Source organism: Chlorocebus sabaeus, chromosome 20 (genome assembly GCF_047675955.1).
Source record: "Chlorocebus sabaeus isolate Y175 chromosome 20, mChlSab1.0.hap1, whole genome shotgun sequence".
In the NCBI taxonomy this organism is placed as follows: Eukaryota; Metazoa; Chordata; class Mammalia; order Primates; family Cercopithecidae; genus Chlorocebus; species Chlorocebus sabaeus.
Window position 1 is genome coordinate 27,352,459 of NC_132923.1, and position 20,620 is coordinate 27,373,078.

The 20,620-nt window shown below is 46.0% G+C and overlaps 1 protein-coding gene and 1 long non-coding RNA gene across 6 annotated transcripts in view; one reads left to right on the plus strand and one right to left on the minus strand.

Annotated features, from left to right (window-relative positions):
- The first annotated feature begins 63 nt into the window (after positions 1-63).
- Positions 64-19,682, plus strand: LOC119622984 (uncharacterized). 3 transcript variants are annotated; one of them, XR_012090008.1, is made up of 5 exons: positions 64-2,515; positions 5,377-5,647; positions 8,253-8,545; positions 16,832-16,930; positions 19,617-19,682. It is a non-coding gene; the product is annotated as an uncharacterized lncRNA (long non-coding RNA). The 3 variants fall into 3 exon arrangements; XR_005239498.2 differs by lacking the exon at positions 19,617-19,682 and having other exon boundaries at positions 5,377-5,736; positions 16,832-17,088; XR_005239497.2 differs by lacking the exon at positions 19,617-19,682 and having other exon boundaries at positions 16,832-17,088.
- The window catches only part of LOC103224299 (endosome/lysosome-associated apoptosis and autophagy regulator 1), an 89,447-nt gene continuing 81,596 nt past the window's right edge, over positions 12,770-20,620 (minus strand). For 2 of the 3 annotated variants that reach the window (XM_073008514.1, XM_037998155.2), the window contains 4 exons: positions 19,643-19,769; positions 19,386-19,564; positions 18,704-18,869; positions 12,770-16,626 (listed from right to left, as the gene is read on the minus strand). In XM_073008514.1, the coding sequence (XP_072864615.1) occupies positions 16,558-16,626; positions 18,704-18,869; positions 19,386-19,564; positions 19,643-19,769 (541 nt within the window). In that variant the 3' untranslated portion in view covers positions 12,770-16,557. Of the gene's footprint in view, positions 16,658-18,703; positions 18,870-19,385; positions 19,565-19,642; positions 19,770-20,620 lie in introns of all 3 variants that reach the window. The other variant, XM_073008515.1, reaches the window with a different exon arrangement.

Consider the following 20,620-nt stretch of genomic DNA (forward strand, 5'->3'; position numbering starts at 1 on the left):
ACCGGAAGCGGCTTGTTGGAGGCGGGGCCGCGGAGGGAGGGGAGGGGCGAGTGGGTAGGCGTGGGACTATACGTCTGGTTCCTTTGCCCCGGCTCTGCCCTTCTGCAGGAACTGTGATCGCCCCATAAAAGTGTGAATGCCTCAGTTTCCTCCTCCTGTCTCAGGCTAGGCAGACAGAGGCCTGTCCCCGCATCCCTAGCTTAGAGGCCGGTGCCGTCACCAGATGCCCGTTTTCCTCTCACTAGGTTGGGTCCTTCTACTGGGCTCTTTCCCTGAACCTCCGCAGTCTTCTCCATCTTGATACAAGAGGCTGGCATATGTAGTCCCAGGGCAACCTCAGATTAAGATTCGTGCTCTGATGCCTTAGAAATGGGTAACTTGGCCGGGCGCGGTGGCTCAAGCCTGTAATCCCTGCACTTTGGGAGGCCGAGACGGGCGGATCACGAGGTCAGGAGATCGAGACCATCCTGGCCAACACAGTGAAACCCCGTCTCTACTAAAAAAATACAAAAAACTAGCTGGGCGAGGTGGCGGGCGCCTGTAGTCCCAGCTACTTGGGAGGCTGAGGCAGGAGAATGGCGTGAACCCGGGAGGCGGAGATTGCAGTGAGCTAAGATCCGTCCGGCCACTGCACTCCAGCCTGGGCGACAGAGCGAGACTGTGTCTCAACAACAACAAAAAAGAAATGGGATAACTTTCTTAATCTGATTATTGAATAAACCAAATCATCCCTTTACCAACTCTTAAGAGCACAGCTTTGGGAAAATGCGGTTGTCTTTTAGAGAGAGACAAGAGAAAACTTTTCCAAAGGGACACGGCAGATTTGAATGCAGTATAAGGTACTGAGGTCATGTCTTGGGTCAATTTGAAAGTGTCTTGAAGGACAGTTTGTATCAAACTTTGATTTTATAATGTTCAGGCCTTTACAATGAAATATTCTGGTTGCTGATTGAAGCCAAAGTTACCAAAGAATCTCCCTGATAACAAGAGATTATTTGAAGGAGCAATCCTTCCACTTTGCAGAAACTTTGAAGCCTCATTCCCAATGCCTTCTCAGAGCTAGATGTGCTAAGATCTTCTTCATCTTATACCACCGTCGTGGACTCCTGAGATGAGGGTGTGACATAGCTAACTATCATTTTATTTATAATATGAAATATATTTGGCCTTTGTCCCTGATTCCTGACACAACCCTCTAAAACCCTTGAATTTCCTGGGTTATTCATAATGAGTCCCTTTGATAACACCTGAGTTTATAATAAGGAGGTGATTTAGGATAGGGGCCCTAGATAACCTCAGGATGGGGCCAGTCACCAGAGAAACCAAGTGATTGGAGGATTGGAACTTTCATCCCCACCCTTCAACCTCCAGGAAAGGGGGAGGGGAGGGGCTGGACATCAAACTCTATAAACACTCGAACAACAAGAGTTGATGAGCTTCAGGGTTGCTGAGCATGTGGAGATGCCAGGAGGGTGTATTGCCCAGAGAGGGCATGGAAGCTCTGCACCCCTGACACCTTGCCTTATCCATCTCTTCATCTGGCTGTTCATTTGTACCCTTTGTACTATCCTTTATAATAAACTGGTAAATGTTTCCTGGAGGTCTGTGAGCCTTCTTAGCAAATTAATCAGACCAAAGGAGGGGGTAGTGGGAGCCCCAGTTTATAGCTGCTGAGTAAGAAGTGTAGGTGAAATCTACTACTTGCAGTTGGCATCTGAAGAGGGGCAGTCTAGTGGGATCAAGCCCTTACCCCATGGAATCTGACACAACCTCTAAGGAAGGAGACCACTACTACTCCTGCTGCCCTCCTCCCCCCAACTTGCCTAGTTCACAAGACAGGAGGAAAGAGAGAGAAACAAAAGTAAGATAAATAGCCAGACAACCTTGGCACCACCCCCTGGCCCTAGGAGTTAAAAAAAGTAATAACAATAACATCAACCCCTGACCTAAACTACTTGTGTTATCTGTAAATCCCAGGCACTGTATGAAAAAAAAAGCATTGTAAAACTTTTTGTTCTGTTAGTTGATGCATGTAGGCCCCAGTCACGTTTCCCACGCTCGCTTGATTTATCACGACCCTTTCACGTGGACCCCTTAAAGTTGTAAGCCTTTAAAAAGGCCAAGTATTTCTTTTTCCGGGAGCTCCGCTCTTAAGACGCGAGTCTGCGGATGCTCCCGGCTGAATAAAAAACCTCTTCCTTCTTAAATCCGGTGTCTGAGAAGCTTTGTTTGCGGCTAGTCCTGCTGCATTTCTTGGTTCCCTGATCGGGAAGCGAGGTGATTAACAGATGGTCGAGGCAGCCCCTTAGGCAGCTTATGCCTGCCCTGTAGAGCAGCCCTGCGGGGGACTCTGGCTGGATTGAGCGAGGCGGATCCTGAGAGCGCTCCCGGGTAGGCATTTGCCCTGGTGGAACGCCTCGTCAGAGCAGTGCACAGCAGGACCCCGTGGAGGATCAACACAGTGGCTGAACACCGGGAAGGAACTGGCACTTTAAGTCCGGACAGCTGAAACTTGGTAAGACTGGTCTTTGGAACTTGCCCACTCCATTTGAGTGGAACGTGGCCTGATCACCCACGGCATGCCTGTACTGGTGCTTTGTTTTTTGTTTTTGACTTGACTTGAATTAATTGCTTGATACTTTGGTTTTTGTTTTGATTTTGACTTGACTTGAATTGCTTGATAAACAGGCGTGCGTTTATTGGCACTTCGGTTTTGGTTCTGATTTTGACTTGGCTTAAATTGCTTGACGAACAGGTGTGCCTTTAACAACACTGGTTTTAGTTTTGATTTTGATTTAGTGTAAATTAGACGAGTGAGTGACCTTTTAACCTTTCCTTCCTGTATTGTGAATGTGTTTTGTGTCGAGAGAAAAATAGGTCAGACACAAAGTAAGCCCACTCCGCTAGGAACTGTGTTAAAACATTTCAAAAAGAAAAATTTCAAAAAAATAAAAGGAAAGTCATCCAATCATCAAAACTTACTCTATTAAAATGCATGTTACAGAACCTTAAGAAAGGTTTTGCAGGAGATTATGGAGTTAAGTTAACCCCTTAGAGGTTAAGATCTCTGTGTGAATTAGAACTGCCCTCTTTTGGTATTGGATGGTCCGTCGAAGGAACTATAGACAAGGAACAACTGGCCATGTATTTAAGGTGGTGACAGGGCTCGGAGGACAGCCAGTGTACCTAGAACAAATTCCTTTATATTGATTCATGGTTAAATATAATATAGACAAAACCAGCAAAAATTTAGCCCTATTTAACAGCTTATTGCAAAAAAACCAAAAGTAAAAGTAAGAGCAGCTTCGCCAGCAGACACAGAGTTAAAAAGGAGTCCCAGAAACAGCAAGAGAAACCAGTTTTGCAGGAGCCGCCAGAGATCATAGAAATTCTTTCTCCATATGTCCCAGCCTACTCCGCTTTACCGAGGCCAACAGCCCCCTCAGAAACGAGATTCAGGAGCTAACACACCCCAGGTCTCACCTCGAAGGGGAGAATCGGAACCTGGAGAGGCCAAAGAAGGAAGTCAAGATAGTCAAGTGGGCCTTCTCAGATCTGGTCTTGCTTGAGCTATGCAAATGCCTCTCAGGGAGATGAGGACCTGTCTATTACAATGACCAGGCCCACATCTGGGTGGGGGCAACAGACTTTCATCTATCAGCCCTTTTCAACCACTGATCTACTAAACTGGAAACACCCTGAATCCACCACCTTGCTGTCGGCAGCTAGAGTCCTGTCAAGCATGCCTGTGTAGAGGTGTTAGATTCAAGTTTACTCTAGCAGATCTGACCTCCGGGACCAGCCTTGGGCATCAGTAGACTAGGAGCTATACATGGACGGGAACAGCTTCCTCAACCCACAAGGAGAGAGATGTGCAGAGTATGCAGTGGTAACCCTGCACACTGTCATTAAGCTGAGCTCATTGCTTTAATTCGGGCCTTAGAACTCAGTGAAGGTAAGACTGTAAACGTTTACACTGACTCTCGGTATGCCTGTTTAGCCCTCCAAGTGCATGGAAAATTATATAAAGAAAAGAGCCTGGTAAACTCTAGGAAAAAGGGAAAAAAAGACCCAGAGAATGCAACTCAGCTTCAGCGTTTGCAGAGGTACTGAGAAGCACTTCTGCAGAGGCTAAGAGTTAGTAGAAAAAAGCAAGTAATATAAAAAAAGATTTCAGAAATGCTTCAAGGAGCTGACAAAAACCTCAGTTTTATAAGAGACTCTATAAAGCATTCTGGCTTTACACCCCATTTAACCCTGAGGCTGCTGAAAATCAGTATATAGTGAATACTTCATTTGTAAAGCAAGCCCAGGGTAACATCAAGCAGAAGCTGCAGGCATGAATACCACCTAGTCTAGAAAAGTGGCCACCAAGGTGTTTGTTAACTGTAACCAAGGAACAAAACTGGGAAAGACAGGAAAAGAGAAAAAGACAGACTAAGAGTAAGTGTAAAAAAAGAGAAATTAGCAATGTGAGAGGACGTGGACGGTGGACGTGGATGTAGATATGAAAGAAGTCAAGTTAGGCAAAGATTCAAGAGCCAGGTAAGGCAAGAGAGAGATTATCGTGCGAGATGCAAAAAGAAAGAACACTAGAAGGGTAAATGTTCAAAAAGGCAATAAAGGAAATGGCCAAGGCCACAAGACAAAAAGGCCATTGGCCAAGGGCTGCCACACCTTGGAGGAACTAAATACTGATCTGACAGGAGCTGAAGAATGTAAAGACTAGGATAGACTACACACCTTCTCATTAGGCTCCCAGGAGCCCATGGTCACATTAGAAGTTAAAAGCAGCAAGATTCTGCCGTATCTGAATTCCAATTTCTCACTGAAGGCTAAGCCACTAGATAGAGTTACAAAGGGCCGGGAGGGGCGGGGGGGGGGGGGGTGCGGCGGGGGCGGAGAAGAACCCCTCCTCTAAGAAACTTAAACAGTAAAAAGAGCCATACCTCGTGAAAACTTGCTTATAGACTTTATAGAACTGCCCCATGCTGGAGACTATCGGTACATGCCAGTGCTTGTTTGCTCATTTAAGATAAAATCAGGTTTTTGCCTATGGTCCTACTCTGAGTCAGGTGCACCCCCACCAAACAAATTATGTATTTGCCCTATAAGATTTTGTTCAGTCGGCCACCCCCAAATCATAGGTCAAATTAAAGGTGACCTCCAGAAACTAAAGAAATTAACCTTAAGAAAGCAAATGCAGGCTTTAAAAATAGCCATACAAAGTGTTCATAATTAAATAAATGAAAATGCCTATAAGCCTGACACCCCCTTAAATCTAGTGACTCTGTTTAAAGTAAACTCTAATTTTTCTAGGACCCATGTAGGATGGGCCCTATACTGTAACCTTGTCCACTCCCACTGCTGTTAAAGTTGCAGGTGTTGTGTCTTGGATCCATCACAGTCAGCTAACACCGGCAGCTCAGGACAAGTGGACCAGCCAGCAGGACGCAGATCATCCAACCCGGCTGATCCTGAGATGAGACCAAGCTGCTGCTGAGGAAGACAGCCCTGCTCTGGTCACTCCGGAGGCTGACCAGTCTACACGCGGCTGAAGCTTGAGGAGACAACAAGCCCTGTTCTAGTCACACACCAACAGCTGACTAGTCTATGCACGGCTGAAGCTTGAGGACTCATCAAGCAAGTAAATGTAGTTAAAAATCTTAAGACTAATAGTTTTCCTGTAATACTGTTTTCCTATTGTTCTGTTGCTGTATTCAACCTTTTTCCCAGGTAAGGACCTCTTTTGTCCTTGCTGTACATTGTTTTGTTGTTGTTACCCCCCATAACCATGCTAGAAGAAACACCCATATAAGGTGTCCCCACTGTACACATACTATTTAGGAAACCCAGACCCGTCCAGCCCAACAACAATTCCGAGTCTTACAGTCATTCTTTAAACACATAAACCAGAAGTTACCAGAACCTCTTCCTTTAGCAAAAATAGAAAAAGCCTATTTGCTCAGTTGGCTGAAAACATTGCTGACAGCCTGGATGTTTCTTCGTGTTATGTTTATAAAAAGGCTAACATAAGAGGCCAATGGCCTTGAGAAGCAAGAGAGTTAACGCCTCAAGATAATTTTACTTTAACTAACTCTTTCCCCAAACAGATGCCCCAAGTTCAAGCATCTGGCTCTTAAAAACTTGTTATTAAAAAATACTGTGTTACTCGCTAAGAAAAAGCTTTTAAGACCCAGTGACAAAACTAACCTGCTTAGGATATGACAAAGTTGATACAGGTGCCTGTACAAGTTTAACACAGGTGTGATCCTAGGTCTTCATTTAGAAAATAGTTTCCAGCTATAAAAATTTAAAACCCTCATTATAAGTGTATTACTGGTAATAGAAAGTTGCTTGCTGCTCCCCTGTGTACTACGCTTGCTCCTTCAAATGATAAAAGGTTTTGTAGCTACCATGGTTCATCAGAAAACTTCAGCACAAGTGTATTACATAAAACACTATCGCTCTGTCTCCCAAAGAGACTCAGAAAGTAAAACTAAAAGTCAGAACTCCCACTAATTAGTGAAAATTCTCAAAGTGGGGGTTAAGGAAGGAGACCACTACTACTCCTGCTGCCCTCCTCCTCCCACCTTGCCTAGTTCCCAAGACAGGAGGAAAGAGAGAAAGAAACCAAAGTAAGATAAATAGCCAGACAACCTTGGCACCACCACCCGGCCCTAGGAGTTAAAAAAAAGTAATAATAATAACATCAATCCCTAACCTAAACTACTTATCTGTAAATCCCAGACACTGTATGAGGAAAAAAAAAGCATTGTAAAACTTTTTGTTTTGTTATCTGATGCATGTAGGCCCCAGTCACATTTCCCACGCTTGCTCGAAATAATCACAACCCTTTCACGTGGACCCCTTAAAGTTGTAAGCCTTTAAAAAGGCCAAGTATTTCTTTTTCGGGGAGCTCGGCTCTTAAGACGCGAGTCTGCGGACGCTCCCGGCTGAATAAAAAACCTCTTCCTTCTTTAATCCAGTGTCTGAGGAGTTTTGTCTGTGGCTCGTCCTGCTACACCTCCAGGTAGCTAGTGTCAGAATCAGAATCGAATTCAATTATAGAATGCTCAGCCAATGTCCCCTGGAGAATCCCTTGGTGTGTGAGGAACTTACCCCCCAGGCCCCTCACCCCTGCTTCTGGTCACAGAAATGTTGTATGTTGAGTGTGGGCTTTTGTTTTTGTTTTGGCCTCTTGCACTATCCCTGCTCCCCAGAAAGCCTCTGCCAAGCCAATCCTGAAGTGTAGGTCAGGGCTAACAACAATGATAGAGCTAAGTAGAGACCCTGAGGGAGGCAGAGGAAAGGGGCTTGTCTGGGTGTGCTCCCCTTGGTTCAACCTGCCTACGGTGTTAGATTTAAAACCAGTGGAAAGGAAGGGCGAGGAGCTGTAGTCTCTGAGGAAAACATCTAAGAAGACTCTCCTCAAAATGTTGGGTTCCCTAAAACCTTCTAAGGGCAAGGTCTGTGATGGGGGCACTGCCTGCTTCCATGTCATTGAAGGCACCGTCAAAGTGTATTGCCAATTAAGTTTCCAAAATGGTGACAGGTGTTTCTGAGGTTGAAGTGGTCCCAGGCCTAGGGAGGGAGGGCCACTGGGTCAACCCTTTAAGGAGGTCATCAGTGTCATTCAATAAGTGATCTTAAAATTCTGATCTCTCCAAATTTATTCATGAATTTTCACAATTAGTCTTATCATTAGATTACAAACATCTCCCTTTAAAATGTTCATGTGGGCAGGGGTGGTGGCTCATGCCTGTAATCCTAACACTTTGGGAGGCCGAGGTAGGTGGATCACCTGAGGTCAGGGGTTGGAGACCAGCCTGGCCAACATGACAAAATCCCATCTCTACTAAAAATACAAAAATTAGTCGGGTGTGGTGGCACATGCCTGTAATTGCACCTACCTGGGAGGCTAAGGCACAAACATTGCTTGAACCCAGAAGGCAGAAGTTGCAGTGAGCTGAGATCACACCACTGCACTCCAGCCTGGGTAACAGAGCGAGACTCTGTATCAAAAAAAAAAAAAAAAAGTTCATGTTACCTGATGAGTATAATAAATTAACGTAATAGCGTACTTCATCAGCTTAGAATTGTGGGAGTTTTAGCATTGGAGGGGAGCTTTAGCTATCTGTTAACTTAATAATTCCCGATCTTTTCATCATCATGTCCCTCATATTTTGAAATATTTTCGTCTAATGAACATGATTTTTAAAAAACAACTTTTTGTCTTTTTTATTAATCAGATCTATATGGCTGCCAACTAGAAATTCTGATCAGCAGGAAACAGGCAGTGTTACTGCACCAAGTGACTCCTGCCAGAAGCTAACACAAAAACAAATCAACAGAAAAACTTGGGTTACGGAGTGATGGTGTGAAGCCCTGCCACCTTTGGATATGTGATTCCTGTTAGCCCTTACTACCAAGAATGTTCTTGAGTACTGCCTCTGAGGACTGAAGTGTTCAAGAAGGCCCGACTGGAAACAGTCAGCCAGGCTAACCCTTTTATTTTCTGTATAAGGAAACAGCCCCAGAGAAGGTAAGTGATGGAATCAGAACCAGGACACAGGTAAATACCTAAGATAGCCTCATGTTTGGGCTTTGCCCTTTTACTAGCATTCCTTAGCAGAAAACAGGTCAGTGAGGACCCTGACTATACTATGGGGCCTGATCTTATAGGGTAGAGACCATTGCGTATTTGCGTTTTTCTCCCCACGGGACCTAGCACACCGCCTGACCCCTGGTAAGTGCTTGTTACATCCTCCCTGAGTGAGTGGGTTGCGAGGGAGTAGGCTGAGAGGGTGGTACTTGTTGCAGGTCAGCGAACAGAGTCCTGGGTGAAGATACTGCCTTGGGGATCCTGGGGAGCTAGTGGGCAGCCTAGGGGGAAAGAGCAACTGCAGAGAGGGAGCAAGAAAAGAGGGTGCAAGACACCCAACCAAAGCTGCCTACCTCAATTTTCCCAGCTTGGTGCTGGCTAACTCAGAAGGGTTCTCTTAGGCCTCAATGTGGCTGCCCTTTGTGTTCCTCTGTCTTGGATTTGGGGTAGGGTTTCTCAATGTTCAATGAACAAGTCCGGTCCTGTCACTCCCTTGCTAGAAGTCTTCTGTGGATACCTGTTACCCTCAGGGGAATCCAAACATGGCTGGCAATGCTATTGATGATCTGTCCCTACCAGCTTCTCTAACATGTTCCCTCTTTATATGTGTGTGTGTGTATGTGTGTGTGTGTGTGTGTGTGAGAGACACAGTTTCACTCTGTTGCCCAGGCTGGAAAACAGTGGTACAACCATGGCTCACTGCAGCCTCGACATGTCCAGCTTCAGGGGATCCTCCCACCTCAGCCTCATGAGTAGCTGAGACTACAGATGTGTGCCACCGCACCCAACTAATTTTTGTATTTGTTTTTGTTTTGGTAGATACGGGGCTTTGCCATGTTGCCCAAGCAACATGTTGCTCGAACTCTTGGGGTCAAGCAATCTGCCCACTTTGGCCTCTTAAAGTGCTGGGATTACAGTCATGAGCCACTCTTTATCTCTTATCTCTTTATCTCTTAACCTTTCCCCCTCGTAGTCCCCATTCCAACCTTCTTGTGGCTCCCCTCCTTCCCTCTGAGCCTTTGGTTGCACAAGTTCCTTCTACCTGGAACTCCCTTTCCCTTCTCTGTTCCTTCTACCTGGCTAATTCCTTCTTTCTCCCGGAAGCCTTCTCTGACGTCATATTTACCCCTTCCTGCAAATTGGTTAGGCATCCTTCCGGTTTCCCACAGTACAGTAGTATTGATGATACTGTTACAGGAGGAATTGACCACCCAGCCTCCAGTTCTGGCTTACCCCTTCCCTTCTATCAGAGAGACACAGTAACAAAGGAGGTCCATGTTGCTATCCTTCAGCAACTAAGCAGGAATCATTTAAAAATAGCGTGAGTCCGGGAAAGCTGCCAGGACCTGGGGGAACTTTGATCCAGCCTCTCCATCTGATAGAATTGGGGTGCGAAATCAATTCTCCCACCACACCGTATTATACAGTAGTCCCCAGTGGATGCCTGAAACCACGGAGAGCACAGATTCCTACATATGCTGTGATTTTTTGATCTGGGAACTGAGATGGCTGCTAAGTGAGTAATGGGTGGCTAGTGCAGACAGCGTGGATACTCTGGACAAAGGGATGGTTCATGTCCCAGGTGGGAAGGAGTGAGATGGCACGAGATGTCATTGTGCTACTCATAATGGCATACAATTTAAAACTTATGAATTGTTTATTTTTGGAATTTTCATTTAATATTTTTTTACTTAAGTTGACTTTGGGTAACTGAGACTATGGAAAGTGAAAGTACTGTTAAGGCTGAACTACTCTATAGGGAATTGCATTTTATGTGGGATTGTTAACTTTGGCACTGAGACAAAATTAGTTTATATTCCAAATTCTCCTTGAATAGCTCTTAAATTATTCATAAAGTTTTGTATTGCAACCCTAAATCAATTTCTCTCTCTCTTAATACTCAGTGTTGCTCTGTGCTTCCCAGTTAATTGTCTTCCTTAAGATTGAGACCAAGTCATAAGTATGTCCTTACCTGGTCACCTGATAATGTATTTTACTTCTTTGTCAGTGATTGAGAAATTCTTAAAATCATTTCCACATCATTCCATACCCCTCTCCCTGCCCCGCAGTTTCAAGCTTGATTTTCTGTTGCATTGCACGGTATATGGTTGAATTCATGAAGACTCATAGCAGTACTCCCATGGGATTGTTTTCACCGTTATTTCCCACAGTGGGATGACGTGGAAGGCGGAGTGGGATCTGTGAGGTGAAAAAGGAAGCAGAGGGGCAGAGAGGAGAGCACATTCTAGTGCTGGAGGCATGAAAGTGCTTTGACTCAGAGACCATCAAAAACTTCTGTGGTTAGAATAGAAACAATGTTGGGAGGGTGAGCAGGGTGGGCTGTTAGGGATCTTGTAGGCCACATAACTGAATCTGTTGGAGACACAGTTTCTTCCTCTATTGTCATGGGGATAGTAGCTGCCTCCAGGACTGTTCTGAAAATGAAAAAAGGCAATGCCATGAAAGCATGAAGTCCAGGCTTGACACAGAGATGCCAAATGAATGCATTTTCTTTTCTACTTTCCTTCTTAGAGTTTGGACTTTTATGTTATAAGCAGGGGTGATGTTCAAAATATTTAACCACCAGTACAACCCAGGTACCACCCAGTCAAAGTAGATGTGGGTCATAAACAACCCACCTTGGAGTGTAGGTGGGGGCTGCTGCCAATTGCTCCTGCCTGGCAGCAATAAGGAGCCATCAGAGATGACACATTTGAGTGCCATCAGATGTATTGGAAAAACAGCTCTGAGTGTTCCAGCTCTTTTAGAATTTTTTTTTTTTTTTTTTTTTTTTTTAAACAGACAGAGTCTGCCTCTGTCACCCGGGCTGGAGGGCAGTGGTGCAATCCACAATCACAGCTCACTATAATCTCAACCTCCTGGCCTCAGGCGATCCTCCAGCCTGGCCCTCCCAAAGTGCTGGGATTATAGGCGTGAGCTGCCACACCCTCTTTTAGAATTTGGTTAGCAGGTTTTCTGCCTTTTACCAGAAAAGTTTTCATGAAGAAAAGAAAAAGGGCTCTGGCTACAGAGCAGGGGGTTGATACTGGCGTGGGAAGCACTGGCAGGGAGAGGCCTGTTTGAAGGCTAGAAATTACCTAAGGACCCTGACGAAGAACATCTGGCACTTAGTGCATTCAGTCTGAAAAGTGTGACGTTCCCAACTCATCTATTAATAGCTGAGAGAATTATTTTTGGGGATCAAGTGCCCTCAACTAGAATGAAGTTCTGAAGCAGAAAGTCCCTCCAGGCACGCTGGCTCACACCTGCAATCCCAGAACTTTGGAGGCCAAGGTGGGCAGATCTCTAGAACCCAGGAGTTTGAGACCAGCAACATGGTGAAACTCCATCTCTCCAAAAAATACAAAAATTAGCCGGGTGTGGTGGCGCATGCCTGTAGCTACTCAGGAGGCTGAGGTGGGAGGATCACTCGAGCCCAGGAGGCTGAAGCTGCAGTGAGCAGAGATTGCAAAAATCTAGTGACCCCAGGAAATGGTAGGCCCTTGATATCATTTAGGATTTTCTCCACGTCTAGTCTGTAATAATCTACCTGCTTCTACTTGTGGATTTATTGTTATGTGGCTGGCCTCATGCTCCCCGAAAGAAACCTAAGCAGGCCGGGCGCAGTGGCTCATGCCTGTAAACACTCTGGGAGGCCGAGGCAGGCGGATCACGAGGTCAGGAGATCAAGACCATCCTGGCTAACACGGTGAAACCCTGTCTCTACTAAAAAATACAAAAAAAAATTAGTTGGGCTCGATGGCGGGTATCTGTAGTCCCAGCTACTTGGGAGGCTGAGGCAGGAGAATGGCGTGAACCTGGGAGGCGGAGCTTGCCGTGAGCCAAGTTCGCCAAGTTTGCCCAGCCTGGGCAACAGAGTGAGATGGTTTATGAGTTACCTCTTTTGAGTTCATTCAGTCTTGGGGTGTTGGGTATCATTAGATGCATTTTATTATTGTGGAAACTGAGGCTTTGGTTACTGACTGATTCCTCAACAAGCAGTGGGAGGTTTCTAGCCTATGTCCATCTTGTTCTAAAGTCTGTGCTCTTTTCTCTGCCTCTCTGCGAATGTGGAATCCTTCTCCTCTTTAGTTTAAGCTTCCAGGACATTTACATTTCCCACTCACTCCTCCAGCCACCCAACCCATGTTCAAAAAAAACAACTTGTAAGGTATGTTTTTATTTTACAAAAACAAAAAAAGTGACATGCAATACCCATCTTCTAACAAACCATTAATGCTTGGAATACAAAGTAAAAAGGAAATCCAATCAGTCCTGATGAGACAAAAATTCTATTTCACAAAGCTGAAAAAATCTATTACAAAGTTTCTGTTATATAAATATAGTCAGTCTTATCTTTAATGTAGTCAGACAAAAAGAAGTTTTGTTGGCATTAAAAACAAAAACAAAAACCCTGCTGCTTGAATACACCACAATCTTCATTTGTATTCCCAGCCACGTACAGGTGATGACTACAGGATGAGAGTTACTGTGTGTTCCAGGACTCAAGGTAACCAAATGAGATTTAAACATTTTATCACACTCCCTCTACCAACAACAGCTTGGACAGACCACTACAGCCCTGGGTCAAGGACTAAAGACTTTGTTCACAGAAAATTGAACATGTAGGCTGGGCACGGTGGCTCACACCTGTAATCCCAGCACTTTGGGAGGCCGAGGTGGGTAGATCACTCGAGCCCAGGAGTTTGAGACCAGCCTGGCCAACATGGTGAAACCCTATCTCTACTAAAAACACAAAAATTAGCTAAGCGTGGTGGCGCATGCTTGTAATCCCAGCTACTGGGGAGGCTGAAGCAGAAGGATCACTTGAACCCAGGGCCGGGAGGCTGCAATGAGCCAAGATCATGGCACTGCATGCCAGCCTGGGCGACAAAGCAAGACTCTGTCTCAAAAAAAAAAAAACAAAAAAAAAAACAAAAGAAAATTGAACATGTGTTCGCTTTCAAATGGGTGCACAACTCTGTGAGTAGGCCAAAAGCCACTGAATGGTTTGTTTTGAAGGTGAATTGTATAATATGTGAATTATATCTCAACAAAGCTGTTAAAAATATATGACACATCTAACTTGCTAGGGGAGCAACAGGTGACCCCGGTAGCGTAACTCAGGAGTTCCTGACAGGTCACAGGGCAGACCTGCAGAAGTCAGCACGGTAAGGGGTAGTAAAAAGTAGCTCCTTAAAGTATTATGGCTAAAATCAGTGGAGTCAGAATAAAGAAGTCAAAAACATATGTACTTTTTCCTACTGTTTCCAGAATAGTCTAAGGGCTGTCTGTGGCCTTTGTCACAAAAGAAAGCTATTCAGTGAGATGGCAGGTGCCCGGGTATTGCTGAGGCTACAGAAGATTTTAGGCCGGAACTCAGGAGTTGCATATCTGCATCCACACTGGGGGAAGTTCCAACATGGACACAGGTTCTGAGAGCTTGACTCCTACAAAAGGAGGGAGAATGTGGCTACCCAAAGAAAAACTGGATTTATTAAACCAGAGGGACTCCCTGCCATCAACAACACTGTTGAGGGCCAGGGACCACAGCATGGCTCTAGTTCTCATTGACTCTTACAAAGCCATCACCAGGGCAGCAGTGGCTAATCAGATGAGCATTTTGTGGCAGACCAGTCACTTGCAAATGCCATCCCCTTTCTGTATCTACCATCTGTCACCAAATGGTTCCTGGAGAAAGGACACAGGCACAAATCATGGGCAACTGGGGCTTGACCAAGGGAAGGTCACCCTAGCCTGATAGTGATGCAGGCAGAATTGCCAGTAGAAGAAAGAAGGTAATTTTATTTTATTTTATTTTATTCATTTATTTTTTGAGACAGAATCTCGCTCTGTCACCCAGGCTGGAGTGCAGGGGTACAATCTTGGCTCATGGCAAGCTCCGCCTCCCGGGTTCACGCCATTCTCCTGCCTCAGCCTCCCGAGTAGCTGGGACTACAGGTGCCTGCCACCACGCCCGGCTAATATTTATGTATTTTTAGTAGAGACGAGGTTTTACCATGTTAGTCAGGATGGTCTCAATCTCCTGACCTCATGATCCGCCCTCCTCGGCCTCCCAAAATGCTGGGATTACAGGCGTGAGCCACTGCGCCGGGCCCCAAGAAGAAGGTAATTTAAAGTCTTGCTCTGGTTTTACCCGTTCTAGGTACTTAAAAGTTCATTGATAATAGTTGGTGTAAAATTGGGGAAAACAGGCATAGAAGACACCCACTCTACTCACCTTTCAGAAGGGATGTTGCCAGAAATTGGACCAGAAGTCTCTTTAGTTTTTTATCACACAAAGCAATTGAGAATGAAAAAAAAAAAGAGAGAGAAAGATAGGGGCTTAAAAGTGAGAAGTATCCCAGCTTGGTGAGCACCTTGTTTATTTTTTAATTTTTTAGAGATAGGGTCTCACTATGTTGCCCAGGCTGGTCTTGAACTCCTGAGCTCAAGCGACCATCTTGCTTTGGGATTACAGGTATGAGCCACCATGCTGGGCCCGGTGAACATCTTGTTAAACTCTCCTAGCCTTCCTTCCTTGAAGACTGGTTTGATTCTGCTGCTGGGGTATGGGCCTGGGATTCAGTTTCTTTTGTGGCCAGTCTAGACATTGATTCTGTGCCTGAGCAGATGGTAAGCTTAGAAGCAGATATCACGGCCACCGCAGGCCCATGCCATTGTGGGCTGGATCCCCTAAAGTGCCCCATTAAAATCTTGGCCTCCCCGTGCTCTTTTCAAATAAGAGACCCCTGTTCCATAATATGGCCCAAACTTCTAGGATGGGGGCACTCAAGGATTGGGAATTTTCCTCACTGACAGGGGTTTGCCATCTCTGTGGGTAAACCCAATTGAGGATAAGGCTGGAACATCTGGGTTTGGGGCTTACCTGGTTCTTTTCAGTGTCATAGAGTGATAGTGGGAGGTTTAAAAAAAATAGGGAGATATATCCACAGGGCTTTGGGCATTTTCTTCATGAACTTTTTCCTTTGGCTTCAGTGAGAATATCTATCATTTACTTAAGAGAAGGGAATGAGTTACCTGGTTTAAAAAACAAATAAAAGGCTGAGTGCAGTGGCTTATGCCTGTAATCCCAGTACTTTGAGAGGCTGATGCGGACAGATCACTTGAGCCCAGGAGTTGGAGACCAACCTGAGCAATGTGGTGAAACCTGGTCTCTACAAAAAAAATACAAAAATTAGTGAGACTGGAGGTGCACACTTGTAGTCCTAGCTACTTGGGAGGTTGAGGTGGGAGGATAGCTTGAGCCCAAGAGATTGAGGCTGCAGTGAACAGTGATTACGCCACTGTTGCAGCCTAGGTGACAGAGCGAGACCCTGTCTCAAAAACAAAACCATTCCTTGTTGCCTCTCTTTGTGCTTTTCAAGCCTTTTCTTACCCAGGCCTTATTCACCTTGCCCTCAGACTACCCATTTCACTCCCTTTGAGCTGGTTATCCACGGGAAATGGATCCAGGCTGCTATGAAGATTGTCCACCAGGGAACCCCGACACCCTCCTCACCCAGCCTCTCTCCTAAAGAGATCATGAGCTGAGGGCATGCGAGGAAAGCTCCCAGCTGTTTCTGCACTTAAGTTAGAGGACAGAGGAAATAGTTTCTATACTTAAGAAGAGAGAAATATCTTCATTCCAGAGCTGTAAGAATTATGAGCAGACAAAGCTATGGCTCTGGCGGATGGGCCATTTTGGGAAACAAGATACAAGCAAGGACATAATTTACAAACAAAGTGTGGGTATATTTGGCAGGTTTGAGGCAAGCAGAAAGGAGGGTTTGGGTACTCTATAAAAAAAAGATCTGAAATTCAAACATCTGATAAGGCCACAATGAAGAGATTTCCAGCAGTGGGTGTTGCAGGATGCTGGCACCCAAATCGCCGCAGGCTTGCAAAGGTGCTATGCAAGGTGAGGAGGCAGGTGAGGCAGGCAGTGCCTCTCACAGGTCCATGTCTGGGCCTCCTGAGGATGTCTTCAGCGGCACTGAGTCAAATCCATCAGGAGTCCTCTGAAAGAGAGATGGTGACAGGAGCTGGCTGCTGCACAGGGGCAAGTTTGGGGACAAAGGAGAGAAATGGAAAATAGGTGACAGAAGGAACCCTTATGAAAATACTGTTTCAGTGGCTTTGTGGAAATACAGAAATTAGATACCCTCTATTCTGCTTGCTCCCTTCAGTGTCAGTTGGAGAACAATAAAAATCTTTTTCTTTTAGGCCGGGTGTGGTGGCTCATGCCTGTAATCCCAGCACTTGGGAGGCCACGGCAGGCGGATCACCTGAGGTTAGGAGTTCGAGACCAGCCTGGCCAACATGGTGAGACCCCATCTCTACTGAAAATACAAAAATTAGCCAGGCATGGTGGCAGGCACCTGTACTCCCAGCTACTCAGGAGGCTGAGGAAGGAGAATCACTTAAACCCAGGAGCAGAGGTTGCAGTAAGCCAAGATCATACCACTGTACTCCAACCTGGGCGACAAGAGCGAAACTCCATCTCAAAAAAAACAAAGAAAATATTTTTTTCTTTCAAAAAAATGTTTTTGGCCAGACACAGTGGCTCACGCCTGTAATTCCAGCACTTTGGGAGGCCGAAGCAGGCAGATCACCTGAGGTCAGGAATTCAAGACCAGCCTGGCTGACATGCGGAAATCCTCTCTCTACTAAAAATACAAAAAAAAATTAGCCAGGTGTGGTGGCATGCACCTGTAGTCCTAGCATCTAGGGAGGCTAAGGCAGGAGAAATGCTTGAACCCGGGAGGTGGAGGTTGCAGTGAGCTGAGATCACGCAACTGCACTCCAGCCTGGGAAACAGAGCAAGACTCCGTCTCAATAAATAAATAAATACATACATACATACATAAAAACATGTTTTTTTAGAGACAGACTCTTGCTCTGTTGCCCAGGCTGGAATGCAGTGGCACAATCATAGCTCACTGCAGCCTCCAACTCCTGGGCTCAAGTGATCCTCCCCCCTCAGCCTCCCAAGTAACTGAGACTACAGGCATGCTCCACCACACCCAGCTAATTGTTTTTTATTTTTTGTAGCGATGGGGTCTTGCTATGTTGCCTAGGCTGATCTTGAACTCCCAGCCTCAAGAGATCCTCCAGCCTGGGCCTCCCAAAGTGCTGGGATTACAAGGCCAAAAATCTTAAAACTCCCCTGCTTTGCACCTTTGCTGAATTCTAGAAGTACCAGATAGACTCAAGAGTCCCAGGGTGAACTGTTCTCCCATTGGTTTAAAAAAAAAATCGCAGTCTAAGGAGGCCAAGGGAGTCTCCCGAGCAGGTCAGCACAAAGGAAACAAGACTCAGCAATCTGAACACCCAAGCACGGTCCTCCTCTTCACCACCTCCCAATACATTCCTTCCTCTTTCTACCCTCCCCACCCACTCCTATTGGGATGAACTGGTTCAGAGCAGTAGTCAGATATGGGCACTGGCAGAGTGGGGCTGCAGAGGGCTATAGTCCTGGAGGAGGTGCTTGAATGCTCTCAGCTGGCCCCACGCCCAGTGACAGTATTGTCTGTATTGCATTTATGAGCTTTATACTCACTCACCCACCCACACAAACTCACCCAGCCCTCCCAGCTCAGAATTGCTCAGTGGGGAACAGCTGAGACTGAACTATGATTCAGCTCTCAAAGGACTGGACCCAGACACCTGGAGGACAGCGCCTCCCACTGGTCAAAGGAGAGCCTGACTTCTATCAGAAGTTGATCCCGGAGATCATCTTTTCCCCCTTTCAGTGAAAATTTAAAAAGGGGTGGGGGATGATTCTTACAACATGGATGGTTCAGTACTCCTTCTGGAAGTGAAAAGGCCCAAGCAGCTCACTAACTGGAGTACACGTTGAGATGATGAGAGAGAAGGAGCCTGATCAAGAGCAGCCTTGGGCTCCGGGGGGAAAGAGTATTGGTGTAGAAATACAGAAGGCAGAAGGCAGGATTTTCAGAGTGGGGAAATGGAATTGTATGGGGCGTGGGGAGCAGGGCGCCCATCCCTGAACGGTACAGGACCATTCAGTGTCTGAGGAGCAGTGTCTCCTCCAGCCCTCCAGGCTGACCTCAGTGCACTGGCCAGGCCCCCTACCTTGGAGGTAAATGATTTGATCTTCCCAAAGAGTGACTTCTTGCTGGTAAATATGAGGTCGTCTTCCACATCCTCGCCTTCCATGATGGCACAGCTGTCAGCTGCTGGCAGGTCACAGTCCTTGAGGGTAGCATTCATCACCAGCTTGGAGTACTTGTACTCTAGTCTATAAAACAGGAGGATGGGAAAGACAAGATCCCAAAATGTGGGAATAAGGGGGAAAGAGGTAGAGAAGTTGGGCTAAAACAGGTCCTATTCCCATGCCATGGGTAAGGAGACTGAAGCATGGTAAAATGGTGTCAGGGCTGCGGGACTAGAAGGAATCTTGGTTCCCAGTTCAGTCATCTTTGTTCCTTAAGCCTGTTTCTGTGATCTCAAAGTTTAATCGAAATATCAAAATCTTAATGTCATTCTCTGTATTGTTAAGAATAACAAATTAAGGATATTCTTTGCTTTTGAGAATTTAACATCCATTTATAGATTGCTACGTGGTACCATCCTGTTCAGGAGTCAGGATAACCATACCATGCACTGGATAAGTGGTTTAACAAGTCTCTGGCCAGAGTCACAGAGTCTGTAGCCAATTCCAGAGAACAACCCCATTAATTTACACTTTCAGATATTCTCCCTGATCAATAATCCAACCCTGTCTATCCCCAGACTCCAATACCGCATCATGTACTTTTGATTCTTTTTCCAAAAGTAGCAAGTCAAGACGGTGAGCAGGATGGCAGTACAGGTGCCTGCAGAGATGCCCACTTTCAGCCAGAAATCTATGGTTTTGCAGATGGTGACTCTCTGCTCAGGCAGAGAAATGCCACCAGAGCATAGCTTGGGTTCTCGCCACACGTAAGTAGTCTTCTGTTGGGGAGAAAAACAGGGAACTTAGATCTCTCATTCCCTTCTCTCGTAGGAGTGCCCGATCAGAGGGAAACCCACCTGGATCCCAGCCACACAACTGCTGACGATAGCGTGGTAGTCAGCCACTGAGCAGAGTGGGCAAGCAGCCGCACTCTCCCACAGGAAGTGGAAGTTGCAGCCATCACAGGTCCCATCCGAGCACGTTCTAGTAAAGCAGAAAAGAGGCCTGAGCTCTCACTGGCTGGACTGGTGGGGAAGATCTGGTTGGGGTCCTGTTGTCTCATAGCTTGCCTGATTCACCCTCTCCCTGCCCAAACCGTTAGCCCTGCCAGGATCCTTCCAACTAGTCCTTAACACAGGTTTTGATCTCTGATTTCACTGATAAGAGGCCTTCCTGGCCTCCAGTGGGCTCTCCACCCTCTGCCTGTTTATGTTTTTGCTGACATCGTATGAGAGCTATGGTAAGGTGTCTGAGCTCTAGCACGGCCGTCCCAACAACCCCTTTGAGGTTCCTGTCCTCCCCACAGACTTGTGACATTTGCAATAGCCACTTTGATGCAGCTTCCTGGCGATGGGATTGGAGTTGAGGTGGGGTTCAGGAATGAGCTTCCGGTCATGGATACCTGTTATGTACTTTATTGTGATGTTTACAATGGCAAGAACAGGGATTTGACACTCAGACACCACTACTGGGTCAAGACGCCCTGCTTTGCTCCCCATCTCCCCAGTGAGTTGTGTAGGCGCAGCATATCCAAAATGTCTTCCTCGAGATGCCAGCGCCCGTCAAGATGTTAGTTGCTGTTATGCGGGGAGGGGAGGGGCTGTCCTGTGGTCATAGTCATTTGGAAATTTTTGATTTGGTTCACTCAGCTATTAAACTCAGAACTGGGTATTTTCATTGCAGAGAGATTCCTAGGATCCCTAAACCTTTACTAATCCTCATAATAGCCAGAGATCATGAAACGTCCTAAAGTTTCCTTGTCTCATTTCATCCTCAAAACAACCCGCTGAGGGAATTTAGCATTATGCCTATTTTTACAGATAAGGAAACAAGAG